This window comes from Balearica regulorum, chromosome 5 (genome assembly GCF_011004875.1).
Source record: "Balearica regulorum gibbericeps isolate bBalReg1 chromosome 5, bBalReg1.pri, whole genome shotgun sequence".
Taxonomy (NCBI): domain Eukaryota; kingdom Metazoa; phylum Chordata; class Aves; order Gruiformes; family Gruidae; genus Balearica; species Balearica regulorum.
This window is the reverse complement of record NC_046188.1, coordinates 56,642,619-56,660,621: the sequence shown is the minus strand read 5'-3', so window position 1 is coordinate 56,660,621 and position 18,003 is coordinate 56,642,619. Positions and strand designations below refer to the sequence as shown.

Below are 18,003 nucleotides of genomic sequence, written 5' to 3'. Positions count from 1 at the left end.
CCAGTGAGCAAAAACATCGCAGTAATTCATTTGACACAGTCATTATACTCCTGTTTGCAAATGACGATTTGCAGATGATTTACAAACAGCTAGGGATTTTTCACTAAATTTTCACTTTTTAAATGGTCTGATAAACGTTCTGTGAAAACAATTTTCAGCCAATATATTTGCTTGCAAGTGATTTTCTGCAAACATCTTTCAATACTTTATCCATAAAATTGAACACCTACTTCACATGGGACCATTTTTGTTTTAGGATTGCATGTTGTCAGGAGTATAAACCATTACTGTTAAAAACCCACATGTATGTCCTCCACAACTTTTAGACACAGAAAATGTTCACATTAATGACTGTTTCCACAAAGCAAAGGAAAAAGAAACCCACGTATGGTCACAGCAAAATTCTACATAGTTGTCACCAGGCCGTACACACTTAATTCTCTCTAATCTGCCCATCTAACAACTGCTGGTACTAATCTTTTTCTGATATTTCTTAGAATAAATAAATTCACAAAACAAAGCATCCCAAATTGTTCATCAAAGAACACCACAGTATTAATGCCAAAAGATGTTTTGAGAAAAGTTTTTACAACTCTTCTAATAAGAGTTGTAGATTATACTCAAAGAATGATTGAGTGCAAGCTGCACTTGTGTAACAGATAGTAACACTAAGGATCAGAAACCTAATATTTACCCCTACCCCTCCTCCAAAAAATGTTTGCATTTTTTTAGAAGCAAATTGCCTTTTTATAAGCAGCTAGAAGGAAAAAAATCTGTTTAGAACAAGGCTGTGAGGTGTCTTGATAAAATGATGGTTGTCAGTGTTAAGTCCTAAAGAACAAACTAAGTTAAAAAATTCAGATATCCTTTCAAATGTTTATTAAATCAGCAAAACTCTTTTGTATATCCACATTTCAATGGGACAGGGTATATTTGTCCAAGTACCACCCATTTCAAAGTATAAAGGGAGCAGGTCATCTGAGCATAATGAAGCAGAATTTACAGATACCTTTTACCATGTACCAAATGCATGGCAAACTACACAATGAATCCAGCTCGTAAAGAACTTGATCAGTGTAACAGGAAAGTTAAAGGCTTACTGAATTTGTCATTCATAAATGCAGTTCTTTTTTACAAGTTAAACAAAAATCAGACATGGTGTGCATGCCTGCTTCTAGGTGGGTAATAACTGTAAGCTTTAAATTACCTATATCTCGCTGTGGAACTGTAAACACGTGGTAACTGTATCACCTAAATGGGAAGTGTCTCAAATTGCTACCCATTTGCTAGCACAAATTTGCTAGCACTTAAACATGGTCACCCACACACCCCCAGTAACTGGACACCTACCTCTCACTTGAGCCTTGTTATTATTTAGAGCTGATGAGGTTCTCACTGTAAATTCTGCTCAAGTTGCTGCACTACATTCCAGAAAGCCTTCTTTTAAGATATCACAAACTATATGGATGGCATATGTTACTGGAGATGAGCGTTATCATTTTCTAAGTAATTAAATTTTATAGGATGGGTAGGGGGGAAGAAATCACTACATTTATTTAAATTCTAACCACGCTCTCTGAAAGGAAGAGTTGGAGTTTCTAACCTATGACTCTGGCCATTATGTTTTCTTTTATTTGTGGTTCTTAAAGGCATTCATGTTAATGGTATTTTTTATAACATTAAATTCCATGTTTAATCCTTGTATCTCGCTAGAGTTTTGCCTATCATAGGACCTTGGAGTGAAGAGATAAAAACATACTTCACTGCAAGCTACAGGTTACAATCCAGCTCAGTTGCACATGGTTAAAGCAAGGATGTTTTCTGCCTGGTTAAGATTTCCAGAACCCAATTAATCTTCCTGTCTTTTCAGATCTATGAGGAACGGTGACGCATGGTTACGTACCCTGGCTTCAAACTACTCCTGTCTCCACCATCTCCTCTTTGCAAAGAAATCCTTATGTGGCCAATTACCACAGGTCGCTTGCCTCTCTGTTCTGTCAGCGTTGTTAACATATCTGTCCAGTCTGGGGCCAAAGATTTGGCCCAAAATAGTTAGGACAATATAAAAAAGGAGGTAACATGAAAATTCTTAGACTGATTGACCTGCTCACAAGTTTGTGGCATTAATATTCTTAGGTTTTTCCTGGAGAATGTTCTACTTTTGACTTTTGACTTCTGCAAAACTAGCTAAACATTTAAATTGGCAAATTACCATTGTTTTCTGATCCCTTCCCAACTATTTTCTGACAGCTCTTTAAATGACTGAAGCAAAATCAATTGCATTAAGAAAAATGCTTATATGCTACACACTCCTGTAACTTACATTCCCATAAGGAATGAAATAACAGTAAATCTCACAAAAGCACCCATTGTGTACTTACTTTAAGTTCAAGCTACAGGAGTATAATATTACATCCTTATTCAAAACCATAGTCTAGCAACATTCAGACTATGTGTGTACAGTAGTTATAAACACTATAAAGGCTTTATTCTAAACATCTTACACTGGTAAAACACAAAAAAAAGTTACTGCTTACATCATTTTGCAGAGAAATGTATATATCATATCCTTGTATTTAGAGTGTATTAGACTGTAAAAATGACTGAGAATTGAATTATTTTTGTAAGACAAGGCAACAAAAGACAGACTCTTAACTTCAAATGTCTGAATTTATGGGTTATATATGATCCATTTGTTAGTTCACATTTATTTATGCAATACAAAAAAAGTACCATTGAAGATAAATTGTAAATCACTTGTAGTCTGTTCAGGATTCATTTACGCTGAAGTTATCATTCACAACTTTCCATTAATAATTTTATTATTAAAAATAACTCAATTATTTTAAAGACATAGCTGGCTTCCAATTCAGCTTCCAGTAGATTAAAACCAGCAAATTTTTAATATACTCTGCATTAAACATGAGTTATTTCTGTATATTATCTGCCTCATTTGGAACAAAATTCATTCATGTAGGGATGCAATAGAAGGCCTACGCACATTTTAAGTTCCACTCTGTTCTTTAAAATACTTGCCAGTTCCTAGATTTTTGTGCTGGTCTATCACATATAACATTTATCTCAAAACATGAATTTCCTGCCCAATTTATTCCAAGAAATCTTCACTCTCATTCAATCCTATGGAAGCTTTTCTTCAAAATTCAGAATATAACCTGGCCATTCATTAGCTTTTTTCTCTATTTTATTTTAAAGTCTGGCTAGTTTGTATATTGAGATTCTCTAAACAACTGTTCTGCATCTTACCAATGTTTATCAAAGTATGCGGCTCACTGAAGTAAGCAACATGAGCTTTTTGCATCTTAAAAGTGCAAGCAGTTTAAAAGTCTGTCTGTCTTTGTGGTGGGGGTGTTTTAGTTGTTACCATGGCAGGATTATTCTACACCAGCCAATGGCTCACCCAAGGGGATCTGATAGGAGCTAGCCCTTACTGGATTGCTTAAACCATAAACTTACATTTGTTATGAGAGCATACCAAACACAAATATGAAAGAATATAATTTTTCTTGCTCTTTATCCTTTCCTCTAGCCACCTGTTTTGAAGGTCTATCTTTCCCTTCACACATCTCCTATTTATCTTTTTGTTCTGTGATGGTAATTTTGGCCATTTCGCCATACCCCTTCCCAACTTCATTGGTATGTTCTTTAAAAAACCCAACAAACCAGCAGGACTTAAAGCAGTATGAAGCACTTGGCACATTTCATTGGAGTCTATTTTGTACTTTTGTTCTCTGTCTTACACTGAAATATTTACTGTAAACATAGAGTATATTAAATCCTAAAAACCACATTTGTGTCCTATTTCATTCTGAAAAGGAAACTGCATCTCAACTCACATGTCTACCGTACTGAAGGACGGTTTATGCTGTTTGTTCTGTAAAAGCAGTGGAAAAATGATGAGTGTACAAGGTCAGTTAGGAAAACTGTTCCAGCTGATGCTTTCTGTGATATTTACATTAAAAACAAGGTAGAGTAAGTTTAAAAAGTTGATGGGCTCAATTACTGTGTTTCACTTAATTACTATGTAATTTGGATGAAATGTTGCTTTTTTATTATTCAGTGAACTATTCTGCTGAAATACATGATGCCGTGTTTTATGTTTCAGTTCAAAAAAGCTGTCCTGGTCTGGTATTTCACCTTTTTTTGCTTGGTTTCTTCCAAGAATTTTGTTTTAATTTTTTATTTAGGGAAAAAATTTGGTGCAACACTGCGAAGTCATAGAAAAGCATGAAATATTTTTTTTAAAATCACAGCCTGTGTTTCCTTGGTATTAAAATTTATATTCATATTGAACTGCAACATGGATCTCATTTCACCTTTATTGAATGCTTCCATTAGAATTCATACCCCTTTTTTCATCACTTGCATAACTAAAAGTCGTTGTTTCAGATAAAGTCCACTGCATGATTATATAAGTGCACAAAGGTGATTTACTCTTACTTTAAGACTTCTTCAACATGGACAGAGCATGGTGAAGTGGACTTACATACAAAATCCTTTCAAGAAGATGATGACGTTCTCGTGGTCATTGTGATCATACTGTTCAGTATATGAGAAAGATGTTACATTTAGCTTGCAGCAGCAGTTTTATTTTGAATAGGTTTCATATTTTTTTAAAAATCACAATATCACTCTTTAAGTAGGCAGTTTCAGAAGTTTCTTAAATTCATCCTCCATACTCACCTCCATATTTAGCCACCACTTCCAATGTGCAAAATGCTACTGCTTAATACTGTTTTGAATTAGCAAACAATTCTCAAATTGTTCAGACTACTGTTTTGGCATTTCTTTTGCATTTCTTCTCTATATGTGATTTCGTCTGTCAATCTGCTTTGGAAGACATAAGCTAGAGTTTCATTCCCTCAATATGAATATAATTTGTGATGTGCTGTATAAATTCAGATTTCTATTTAGAGTTCTAGGTAGAATTTTGATGGAAGCCTATTAGTAAACAATTTCCCTTAGAGTGAGGAATAAAAAACAATGTCAAAACTATAGACTGGAAGGCTATTTCAAGATATCAAAAACACTTCTATTTACTGATTGAAGAAAGAGTCCACATTGTTGCAGGCTGTACCACAAAATAATTGACTGCAACAGGAGTTCTGCATCCCAAGCCAAAAATGAGGGCATATGATCGACGTCAAGGTCAATTATCTGGTAGTGAAGTGCCCAGCAAAAGGAGACTATTGTGATTAGAGAAATAAGCAGAACATTGTGAATTTGGAAAAGCTGGCACTGGAGATAGCTTTTAGACTCTTTGTAAACCACCAGAAACATTGTGTTAGAGCACTGAGCATCACAGATTAATTCATAAAAAAACAGGAGAGAGAAATCAGTTATGGTGCAGTTGTTTCACTGGACTTTTGTTATCTTTAGTCTGTAGATCTTTCATAGTGATGCTTTCTCTGCTGAAGTCTAGAGGAAATACTGGTAAAACACACAATGTTTTTAACACCATGCCAGGATCTTTTTGAGCCATATATTCTGAGTTGTAAATCTACCCAGTCTATATATGCACTACTTGAAAGACTCTTCCTAAAACATTTATTTTTAAAAAATACTTTTCCACAGTTCTATACATTATAAAATTCCTAATGGCCTCATTCTATGATGTCATTCATTCGTGTATGTTCCTAATGTAACTGCTATTACTCCTGTCCCTTTTTCCCCCCTCTCCTGACTCCTTATTCTACATGGGAATAATATTTTGTATTTTTCTCTTTGTTCTTGTCTTAATTTGGGAAATGATCCTGAAGTCATTATTAACCCAGAATGGATTAGCTTACTATTAACTCACAAAAGACATGATTCAAACCTTTCAGGCTAATGGGAAGCAACTTCTTTTGGCTTTAAAGAATTCCACAATCAGTCTCATAATCAACATTCAGTGGCAAGCTGATAGCTCCATATTCCATGATATATCTTATGTTTTTAATAAGGTTTTACAGGTTCAAATCCTTACCTGCTAAACGACATTAGTCAGTGACTTAAACAGATAAGTCTGTTTGTTTTCAAACAACATGCTCTGTCTTGGAAAACAATTACAACAATAGTACTCACCCTACAGTAAAAAACTGCCTCATCTCCTGTCTTCGAGACCTCATCAGTTGTTTGTATTCACCAATACGCAATTTCTTTCCATCAACAATGCAGGTACGTTTTGGTCGAGGCTTGTATTTGTAATTAGGATACTTTTCTAGGTGGATTTTACTTAGCCGTGCCTGCTCTTCGTAATAAGGTTGTTTCTCTTGATTTGACATGGACTTCCAGCGAGATCCTGTTAATGCAAAACATCAGTGAGACCTCAAGTAAAGCAAGTTTACCTTTACACAGACACATTTCAACATGCCTTCTTGCCATAATAAGCAAATTTTAAATAAGTTAGTTAAATAAACTGATTTGAATTTACAGCACATACACTGGGATGCACAACCTGAGACACCTTAAAAGAACCTCAACTTTCAGATATTGCTGCAGACCAAACATATGTACATCTCTATTAAATAGTTGCACTTAAAATCAATAATTACTTCTCAAAATCTCAGCCTCATGCTGGAAAACATCCATTACATTTTTTACAATATAAGCATTAATCTGTGAATAATTCTATACCTTTGTAATACCACGCACAGTACTATAGTTAAGTAAGGTCTACAGCCATACTTTTACTGTTAAAAGCTCAGCACATTGCCTAGGGACACATGCTTCTTTGATAGTTTTACGAGGATTTGGTTTATACACTCCTACTAATAGATATTAATACCTTGCTATGTAGCAGGAAAAAATTATCAAAACCTTATAGATTCCACAAAATTATGAAAAATCCCTTGCTCTCTGGGTGTCTTAAATTTACCACACTTCTGATATAAGCTTGGCATAATATTGGCACCTTACCATATTTTAAATCATATTATGCATATTATCTTCCAGCCAGATGTAATAAATGCACAGAACTGCACTGAGAAAGTTACATTTAATGAACTTATATTTAAAAAAAAAAAAAAAAAGAAAAGAAAAACAGAAAGCACATTGTAATTCTATACACCACTTCAGGTACTGTAAACGTTCTGCATCAATAAAAAAGTTAAAAAATTAACACAGTGTACACAGGAAGAGGAAAAAGTATTCAGATCTCTTGTATTGTTTATAAGGAGCTATCTAAACACTTGAATAGAGAAGGGATTTTTTTTTCAGGGGATAATAAATGCAGAAAATAGCTTTTTGGTGTCTTTTAGATGAGTAAAACGATTACAGCTGTGGTAAACGTGGGTGGAAGCTATTCTTTTACCAAGATTTTTCATACATCAACAAATGGAAAAGTTGTATAAATATTATCCGTAGCCAGCAATACTCTGTGTCAGTTCTAATATTTCAGTCTCTTTTCTCATTGTCCTGGAAAAGTTGCACAGATATTATATGGATATAGACTTATTTGTGGCAGAGCAGATACTGACAGGTTAATTCCATGGTTAACAAACACTCAATTGCTGGCACTTCTGAAATATTTATGCTGTAAGTTTACATTTTAATGAATACAGTTACTATGTTCGTAATAGTTTTTTCACAGAATGCACACAAATAATATAGATTCCCTACAGCTGCCAACACTGAAACAGTGCAGGTTTTATACAAAACTGAAAGGCTATTCATATAACTTACTTATATGGTAGACAAAAATATGAGAACTACTAAGTAAGATTTTGGATGGTTTAGGACAAAGTAACATTTATTTCTGTGTATTCTTGCCTCTGAGTGAACTAACACGCAACAAACTTTGGTAAGAATGTATTTGAAGTCAAAGTTTACAATAAAATTATTACAGAGGAAACTTGATTTTTACTTTTATTTATTATGAGTTACATTTGGAATCTGTCTTTCACTTCAAAGACTCAGAAAGCAAATATAGGTTTTAACATTTCACCACTCATTCTCACGTATGTTTCTAATTCTCTGGAGGGGTCTTAAAAAGCAAATTAAAATTCTCAAAAATGAGCCAATTTATTTGCACAGTGGCAAAATATAATCCACAGTATATTCCCTGATTGTCCCAATCTATACAAATTAAATATTAACTATGGTGTCTTTTAACTAAGCAATATTTTAATTGTATGATACTAGTGCTTCCTTAGCTTTTTGAACATTGTAACATTTTGAATCAAACATCATTTCGCATGCGAGAAGGTAGAGATGTATGTGTCTTTTGAACTGTGCCAGGTTTCTTTCTTTGACACTGCACTGTCTGACACAAACCTTTGATTTTGTACTGTATTAATTTTTTCCCAGTAATTACCCCAACAAGTATCATTTTGCATTCAGGTGATTTGTAGTTCAGGTGATTTCTACTGGGGTCTTGCAATTAGACCTTTTATCAGGATACACTCTTGCAACAGATTTCACAAAACATTCCTTTTGAATGCTGCTAAGTCTTTAAAGCCTGTTGTGACTCTGCTGTTGAAAATAAAAAGCATTAGGGAAGAGGAAGAAAGGAAAAAGCAAGGCAATGAAAATGAAAACAACCCATGAGTCTTTATTTGTATAAATTTCAGTAATTCCAATTTCAGTGAACATCTCCCAAACAAAATATGTCCTAAAATTAGAGAAGTTGAATATCCAAGAAGGAAGTAACTAGCCTGTGTCACCAATATAAATAACCTCATCTTTCCACAGCTCCAAAAATAACTAACCTCTGCCAATTGCCACTACTGTAGCAGAGGCTTCTAAGCTTCCCCCAGTTTCGGTTCAGTCACGATTTGTTCTTTGTCTTGCACTTACCTAAGATTTTGCTAATGTTGGAGTTGTGCATGTCAGGGAAGGCTTGGAGAATTTTTCGACGCTCATCCTTTGCCCAAACCATGAAAGCATTCATTGGTCGTTTGATGTGCGGTTCGCTGCTGGCTCGGCCCCGTGAATCCCGGTAGACTCGAGCTTCAGCCACAGTGGCACCTCCTGTTGGCCAACAATAATACTGCTGTAGTTTAGCTGCAGAGCCATTCATTGCTTTACTTCCTGTAATGTCAGGGCAGGAAGAAACAAGATGGATGCAAAACATTATTATGTGGATTACGCGGATTACACAAGCGCTTTCAGTGCTGTGTTTATTTTAGCCTCATTCTCTTTTTCTCTCTCTTTTTGCTGCCAGATCTATGAGAGAGAGAGAGACACAGAGAGAAAGGATATCCAGAGGTTTCAGCGTAACTGATCAGGCTCACTCAGCGGAAAGCGTCAACATCTGAGTGAGGAAACAAATAGCACTGGTATTTCTCCAGGCAAGGTATGGAGATTTGAAACAGTTTCTGTCTGGGACTTTAACATACCACACATGTTTTGAATGCTCAACGAAACTCACATAAAAGTTACACGTGAGAATCCAAACTGATGTAGACCTGTTCACACAGGTACTTTACAATGACTTTGCTGCTTGAGCAGTGAAGCACATGCAAAACATTTCATAAAATAAATTATATAGTACACCAGGTACATGCTGCTAGTTGTATGGATCTGATTATATTTGGACCTGAACATTTTAAAGTCACATCTGCTTTAGTTGAATTTTAGATGCGTCTTGAAGCATTCGATCACATATATGTAATAAAACTGCCTTCAACAGGTACATGCACAGCATCCTGGAGCTTCTGGAATGGGAGACAAGCATTCCAGCTTCTCCATGCCTGCTGTGCTTTCATGTACCCCACTGTCCTGTCATTACCCACCATCAATTCAACGTGTACATGCTAATCTTAACGGGGTTTTTGAATGTATCCAGCCCTGCTTCTTGACTATAACAGCAAAGTTTCATGGGGCTCTAGAGTTCACAGAGCTGAGTAAGAGGTGTAGAACTAAATACAGGAGAAAGAGAGAACTGAGCCTAGATAAGGCATGCTTTTATCAGAAAAACTTGTGCACTTGTGATGATAACATATGTTTTTAGGATTATACTTTAGCTATAAAAGAAAGGCAAAAAGTCTTTACAGTGGGAGAGTGACTTAGTCTTAGGGCTCATCAAACTGTTCATATAATTTAATACTTTGAAAAAGCGAGGTATGTGACAACAAATAGGCCTCCTTTTTTGTAAACTATTGCAGTTCCCGACATGGATTTATTTGCCAAAAAATATAAGATTAGTTCTTTACACTACATAAAACACTGCAGTTTTACTGATTTCAGTGACTGACTCACAAGTTTTTAATTATGCAAAACCTAAGTTTCCTAATTTAGTGTGAAAACACTGTATGTTAGGTATACCATTTTAAAAATTCTACATAGGAAATATATTTACATGAAAAAAAGTCCTAAAATAGAGGATGCATAACTAATACACTACCTTTTTGCCACCAGGTCCACAGTACATTAATTTCATTTAAAACGCACTGACCATACAGGATAAATTGATTTTGCTTTATACGGTGTTGACAGCCATGTTTATTGTGCAGTGAAATGTAGTGTAGTTTCAAGCTGACTATATCCATCAACACAGGGCAATATGCTGACTACTGGGCCAGATGAAGACATACATTACCCTGAGAGCAAAAAACTCATTCGTATATAGCAGTGTCTTCTCCTGAGGATCACCATGGTAATTTATGATGCCTCCAATGCCATTACTTTGCAACTGACACCAATTTGGCAATTTGTATACTAACATGCATGCACATAAAAGAAGACAGGTTTGTGGCAAATGTGAGATGCAAAACTATTTTAATACTATTCCAAGTTAAGTATCATGCTACAGGTGTTCAGCAGTTACAGAAGGCTGCAACTGCAGTCAGCTTTTTATTATAAAAAGGAACAGTAGTTTTGCTGAGTGACCTGCATGTAGGACCAAATTAGGGGTGGGTATGGTTAATGAGGCTCTGCCCGTTGTTGTCAGAAGGCTTGGAACGTGTGTAACAAAGATGCCATCTTTTGAGAGAGGATATATTTATTGTGAAACTGTAATAAGTTCCAAATATAGTAAGTCAAAGCTGAAACATTTATTGAGACAGATGGCTATATAATTTGAGAGAAATCAAATATATCATGTAATGGTTGTTCCATCTTTTAGAATAATACTGCAGAAGTTGTAACTAGTATGTGGGCAATTAGGAAGTTGGTGACAAATTAAAAAATTAAATTACTATTGATGCAAAGTTGTCATTTGTTATTCAGCTACTCACAGCAAAGGAAAGAAGACATATTTGAATCCATATGATGATTTTCCATCTTTTACTTTCCCAAAGGTACTTATTCACTATGGCTAAGGGTCTTTAGCCCTTTCTAACACAATTTTGTCCTGACCTTTCAATTCTAATGCAGGCAAAGAGTACCTTTACTAGTATCAAGATTATAGGCTGGCTTTTTAATCTGGATATAATTTAGATAGAATGGAAAAAAAAAAAAAGAAGAAAAAAAAAACCTGACCATAAATATCTATTTTCAGAGAAAGGTTATGTTGGAAAACAATTCTTACTTAGAGTAATAAATTACAGCCATCCTAAGAAGGCCAAGAAGCTCTGGCTCTATCTGCTTTAAGCAAGTCTATACTTGAAGGATTTGAAAAAACAGCCAAAGAGTTGATGTTCTTTGTGCTTGATCTCTGGGGGAATATTTGCACGTTGACCCATAGCCCATCACAAAAGCATCTGCAAAGTGAATTTCTGCAAATAACTAAAGTAATATAATCTCCATGTTCTTCTAACTGTCTAAGAACTACAGAATTATATTCAACATATAAAGCATTACACAAAAATACTTTTGTTAGCATGTGATTCTACCTGGGGAGCCAGAAAGTCTCCGTACCTTTTGAGCTTAGAAATGAGGCGCTAATGATATAAAAAGCACATAAGCTCAGTGAGCTCTTACAAGTTGAAACACATAAGAACAAGTTTTCAAACTGGTTGTTCTTAGGTACTTCATCCTGTCAATCAGATATTTAGACAGTATTATGCCCTATATAAACAATTTCAACAGATTTTACAAAGTATGGATTTTTTTCCTTATTGTGATAATTATGGTACTGACAGAGGCTGAAAGAGATGCCTGAAATTTTTAAAGAAAAGATATATACAACTGCAAAGAATTAGATGTTTTACTTCTTTCTGGAAATATTTTCAGGGTAGTCTAATAAATAATAAATCCAAAATAATAGACAAAATAAAAATGTAGTACTAATGAAGGGTGAGAAGAGAGGGGGAAGTTGGTAATTGTCTCTCTATGGCAACTAATGCTCTATCTCCTAGTTACTGTTCACACTGCAATCGCAGCAGGAGATTTTGATTTTCAGAATTAAGAGCTTGGTCAAAATTAAAAATTATTGCAAAAGCAGTACAGTTTGGCTGCCCTAATGGCTTAGTTGGCAGAGAAGTCTATACTTCAGCCTAAAGTCTGGGGCTGTCCTCAAAGTGACACTTTTAGCTTCTGAGGGTGTGGACTGCCTCATTTCCTAGATGCCTTGCATTTGCTCAACTTATCATGACTTTGATGATTTAAATCTGAAAGTAGATTAGAGGAGAACGATCACTTTTTGTGGATATATGGTAGGCAACTCCTCTGTGGAAGCTAGATTCCAGACTAGACTCTAGGGACAATCCTGGGTCAAAGAACACCACAGAATGAATCTAAAAATGTTACAGCTTCATTAAAGTAATTTCAAACAATATTTTTGTTCCAAAAAAAGAATGATTGCTCTCTAATCACAGTGCAGGGGAAGAAGAACCTCTGTTCTTTAGAAAAAGAATCTGATCATCAACAGGAAAGATAAACATTTTCACATGAATTAAATGTTAAGAAATATATAGTAACAATTGTTACATTTTTTCATTTATTACTGCTTTTATCTGAGTTTCTCACCTTTCGTAATGACAAGAATTTTAGGACAGGCACCATCTCTTAGTATGTTCTCTGAAATCATGGCCATGTTAGGGTTAATCCTATTGTCTTTAACAAGATGTGGGTTTACCTTCCATTTTATACATCATCTACTGCAACAAAACCTCAGACTAGGCCTTTACATGTCACCAGAATGCAAACAATAATAAACGTAATAGAAAGGAGCAAAAAAAGGTTGAGAAAAGATGAGGAAAGAAAGAGAAAAGAAGTGACAGCAAAAAGAAAGAGATTTTTATCAGTCACTCTGCTACTCTTTAATTATTCTTCACACTCTGGCCATTGATTCATGTTTGAAGTGATACACTTCCTTTGGCTCCTCCAGATGATGAATCTTTGGCTACTCTAGAGAACATACTGCATACCATCTTCCATAGACGTATACCAAGATAGGATATATAGAAATAAAGTCAATCTTTCTAGGTTCCTAGTGTAAAAGTAACTGGTTAGTAGTAAAGCTCTTATCATCAGTTAGTCATTAAGATGAGAGGACATTTTTGTCTACTTTGGAAAAGACTGATTGTGACCTCCAAAATATCTGGCCCTGTCTGTGGTAATACAACTAGCACTGCTAGCAGCTTGCGTTGCAGAGACCAGAACCTAATGAACATGCAAACAGGAGTAACTCTTTTACTACTAGAGATGGGTTGCTCATAAACATGGAAATGCCATAAAAACAAGGAGCATGAAAAACCAGCTTGGCAGTCCCCCTTCCTGCTCTTAACCTGTGGACAGACAAATGCAGCCTTTAATAAAGATATAGCAGTATTTCAAATCAGATAGAAAAATGCAAATCTGGAAAGAATAGAGGAATGACAAAAGAAGCTTCAGAAAGTTTAGAATACAAGAATAATCATTTATTTTGAATTATTAAGTACAATGTTCAATTTTGGAGAAAGTTATAAAAATTACCACTTCACTGTAATCTAAGTGACTTGTAGCGGTGTTAGTACAACATTTATCTGGTTTGCCCCTTGCCTGCCTCTTACTTCTTCATCCCCATCCACATTTAGAAGACTTTCTCATTCTTTATTACCAGCAAGAGATGCAAAATAAATGGGTGTCTCATGAACTATTGTCATTACTGGCATGTCTTGTCATCACTAGGCAAAACTAACACCCACTTGGAAACGCGACTAGCTCTGGGATGAGGATGCCTGTAGTCACACAGTGGCACAAATGTTCTGCAGGGAAGTGTCTGTTTGTCGAGCTGCTTTCATTCCAAACACTAAACAAATATTATTCAGCTGGGATTTGAGGGACTAACATTTCTTACAGGCTGCATGTCAGTGAATGAAAAGGCGAAAAAAGCTAAGACATGAGTGATTCATGAAATACTGGAATATTTTAATGGGCTCTAAAATATTTCACCTGCAAGGCTTCTGAAATGTACTAAGTAAATTCTAAGAGGTGGGAATATACTGTAGCACAGGTTAGCTACATCCATACAACACTCAGTTATGATAAGGCTTCAATTTTTCCTGTTTAAGAGACTCCATTCTCTAAAACATCAACAAGAAGAACCAAAAGGGAATTCCCTAAGGTCAGCTCTGAGGAAACATAAACCTCTAATTCAATAACTCTGCTACTGCACTGAAAAAGGCCTTATTATTGCAACATCCATATGGAGTCAATTGGACATTAATGACTAATCAATCCCTCCCCTTTCTATTCTACTTATAGTGTCACAAGCCATGTTTAGATTAGCCCATTTCCTGCTTAGGATTGCTCAAGATGTCTTTTGTTCTTTCAGGGCTGGCCTGATGGAGGCAGCTTAAACAAACACACGACCCAAGTGGTGCAGGAGTTATAAACTGCCATATGTGAATGAACAAAGGGGCCATACTAAAGCCTTTTGTGGTATTTGTTAATGTTTTTCATCTGAGTTTAAAAAGACCTAATGACTTTGTGGTGAGCTGATGCATGTGGCTCGTGGCTTTGCAAAATGAGGGAAATTCTAGCCAGTTATATATCAGCATATATTTTCCGAAGTGCCTTGTTTTCAGTTTTGGTGGCAGTGAGTTTACTTTTTTACTACATTTGTTTCACATATGCAAGCAAAATTCTTCATCTCAATTAAAACACAGCACCAGTTTTCACAGCCATCCTCACAACCTGCATATATGTCTTTCCCCATTTGAAAGTCTAGAGCTAAAATTAATAGTGAAATCAAATCAACTATTCTCAGCTCTATCAGTGGTAGCAGTTCACTCACTAGCATTTAAAGCTGAATTGTTAGTTGGGTCATATTAAATACTGAAATAATATTTCTAAATAAGCTATTAGCACATTCATGCTCCACAGCCAGCCATGCCCAAATCCACATTATTTAAATGAAGTAGAACTGCTAAATGCAACTACTTTCTTGATGGCTTACCCAAACAGTTTAGATTTCTTGACCACATTTTATGGCAAAATTAACCTTCATGGAAATTTGGCATGGAATACAGCTAAAACAATATAATAATCTTTTAAAATATATGGAATATTAACTGCATTAATTAGCGCTTAAGGCCTGACTTCAGCCCTCAGTGGCCTACATAATCCCACTTATGCTGTAACGTAAAAGCATGAGAAGTTATTCTGTGAAGATCCATGAAAGACCTAGATAGAAAATGGGATGAAGAAGCAGCTTCTACTATAAATTTAGGGACGTATCTAAGTGTCATAAGATTTTTCAATCATGTGTCACTTGCAGACTTCAAGACCCTTCACAGATAATTAATTACATGCTAACTACCCCATTCTGACATAGCTATTTTTGATAGAAAAAATGTGAAACATATTTAAGTTGAAAGTTTTTCAGCCTAAGTAATGACACCAGAAGTAAGGGATTGCCAGTCAGCAGGTCTAACTACAATCAACGTTTCCACAAACACTGTTGTTGTTTCCCTTTGATAGTTCATTTCATGCTCAAATGAGGAAAGTAGAGGCCCACTGAAAGGAAAACCAAAACACCCCAGCCCAAGAGAAATATTACTAATAATTATTGTTAGGTATCTGACAAGATCTATCAGTACTTCAAGTTGTTTTGTTTGGGTTTTTTTTCCCCAGAAAACCTGTTGTTCTAACAGCTAAGTAATTATTGTTACTATATTTATCATATTCAAAGTCAAAACAATGCAAAGAGGAATGAACTAATCTATTTAACATTAAAATGTTTCCATAAGATTAACAGCTTTCTTGCCAGTGGAGCTGTTACTCACATAATTTGAAATTTCTCCTGACTGACAGTGTCACCTAGAACATCTAGAAAACATGATACTGATTTAAAAGACAGGGATTAATTCTGCAGTCTTCAGTCATCCATAACGGTTTTTTACAAAAAAAATCCTGCCTCAGCAAGGGCCATAAGACATGATCCATTCATATTTCAGTCAATGCTTTGTTTTGTTTTAAGATGGACAAATGACAGACAGGAATTCACCACAGAGAAAAAAAAAGGCAGCCTGACCTCATATTTGATGGATGTATTGTTCAAGGTGTGGCTGAACACTGTGAATGAACAGCTTTGCTTGCTCCTATGTAGCAAAACAATTAATTTTAAAACCTTAAGTACAATGTGGCTTATAAAAAGGAACTACGTTTAACAACGGGAGAGAAGTTTACAAAACCACCTCCCTCAAATTATGTGATATTAATGACATGCAGAATACTTTGCAAAAGGGTTTAATGTGTGTTGAAATCGCTGCTTTAGTGGCCCATTTTCCTGCATTCAATCTGCAGTTGAATTTGTCACCTTCTAGCATATGCAACATCATTCTTTGTATCAATATAACTAATTCCCTCCATCCAGTGTTTGCTGTTCTCACTTGTCATATCGTATCAGTAATTAGATGGCAAGGACCTAGGGCTAGGATATGCATATGCCATTTTTCTTGCCTTTCACATGGGGTGCTGATATTATAATTATTAATAATATAATTAGTAAATAATATATCACAAAGAGAGGGAAGCAGAAGCAACATGATAACAAGAGCTGTAATTTAACAAATAATAATAAATGTTAGGAAAAACTCTTAAGGCTAATTTTTCAAATATGCTGCACCTGTGCATTTGGGATTTGTGAGTGAAACCAGGAAGATGTTTTTACAAACATGGCAATGGCATGTCCAAATATATTGCCACATTTACCTGTTTTGGATTAAAAATGGGGGAACTTGCCATGAAATAGGGGCTTATGTGAAAATTTACAATTTTTTTTTTTTTTTAAATACTGCACTTCCTGTGAAATTACCATTGAAAATTGAAAATATAATGATTTCCAGAAGCTGTAAAGAAACTGTAATGCCCACCCCACACACATTTTGGACCACTGATTCTGTAAAATTACATCAAAGTACAAATTAAGAAAATATTAACCCCTTGCTACAAAGTTCTGCACTAAACACTTGCTTAGATACCTGGTATATCTATGTGGAAGAAAGGCAGATGCCCTTAAACAGTTTTCTACTGCTGAGATACTGAGGTTCCTAAGGAGAAAATGGTGTGCAGTATAAACTTAGAAAAATAGACAGTTGTACAAAGAAGAGGACTTGCCTGAATCTGTATCAATTGCTCATGTTTAGCCAGAATATATGATGTTCTTTCCTTAATGTATTCATATTTCTGCTCCACTCCCTGCGCTCAAGGAGGTAAGGAAGAAGGGCAAGATTCTTCCCTCCTCCGTGCAGTATGATATAATGGTGGCTTTCTCCATCAGTTGAAAATTCGATTGTGTGTGGAAATTTGACACTATTTTAGACAGCTTCAAGCTCCTTTTGCGATACTGGAGCAATACAAAGACATATGCAGAGCTAAGAATCAGGACTATTGATGTTTTACACCTGTGGTAGCTATACATGAGTGTGAAAAAAATGTTTTAAACCACTGACCTACTATATTTAATTTTTTACTCATTCCATTGAAAAATAGCTAAGCAAACTGACTGATGCTTTCAGCATTTGTGACAATAATTTTCTCATGGGCAAAGATTTTCTGTGTAAAACTGCAGCCCACAGCAGTTTTTTACAGCCTTGTTCGAAATTCCTGAAAATAATGTTTTACTATATAATGGAAATTGTGACAAGCTTTTAACCATAACTGTGCTAATAGGCACCCCTATGTAAAACTCAGGGTATT

General features: G+C 35.4%; 1 protein-coding gene across 18 annotated transcripts in view; it reads right to left on the bottom strand.

Annotated features, from left to right (window-relative positions):
• Positions 1-18,003, bottom strand: part of SOX6 (SRY-box transcription factor 6) — a 373,686-nt gene that overhangs the window by 8,790 nt on the left and 346,893 nt on the right. For 13 of the 18 annotated variants that reach the window (XM_075755057.1, XM_075755064.1, XM_075755059.1 and 10 more), the window contains 2 exons: positions 8,794-9,027; positions 6,082-6,298 (listed from right to left, as the gene is read on the bottom strand). In XM_075755057.1, coding sequence (XP_075611172.1) covers positions 6,082-6,298; positions 8,794-9,027 — 451 coding nt within the window. The remainder of the gene's footprint in view (positions 1-6,081; positions 6,299-8,793; positions 9,028-18,003) is intronic. The other 5 variants (XM_075755069.1, XM_075755054.1, XM_075755055.1 and 2 more) reach the window with 1 other exon arrangement.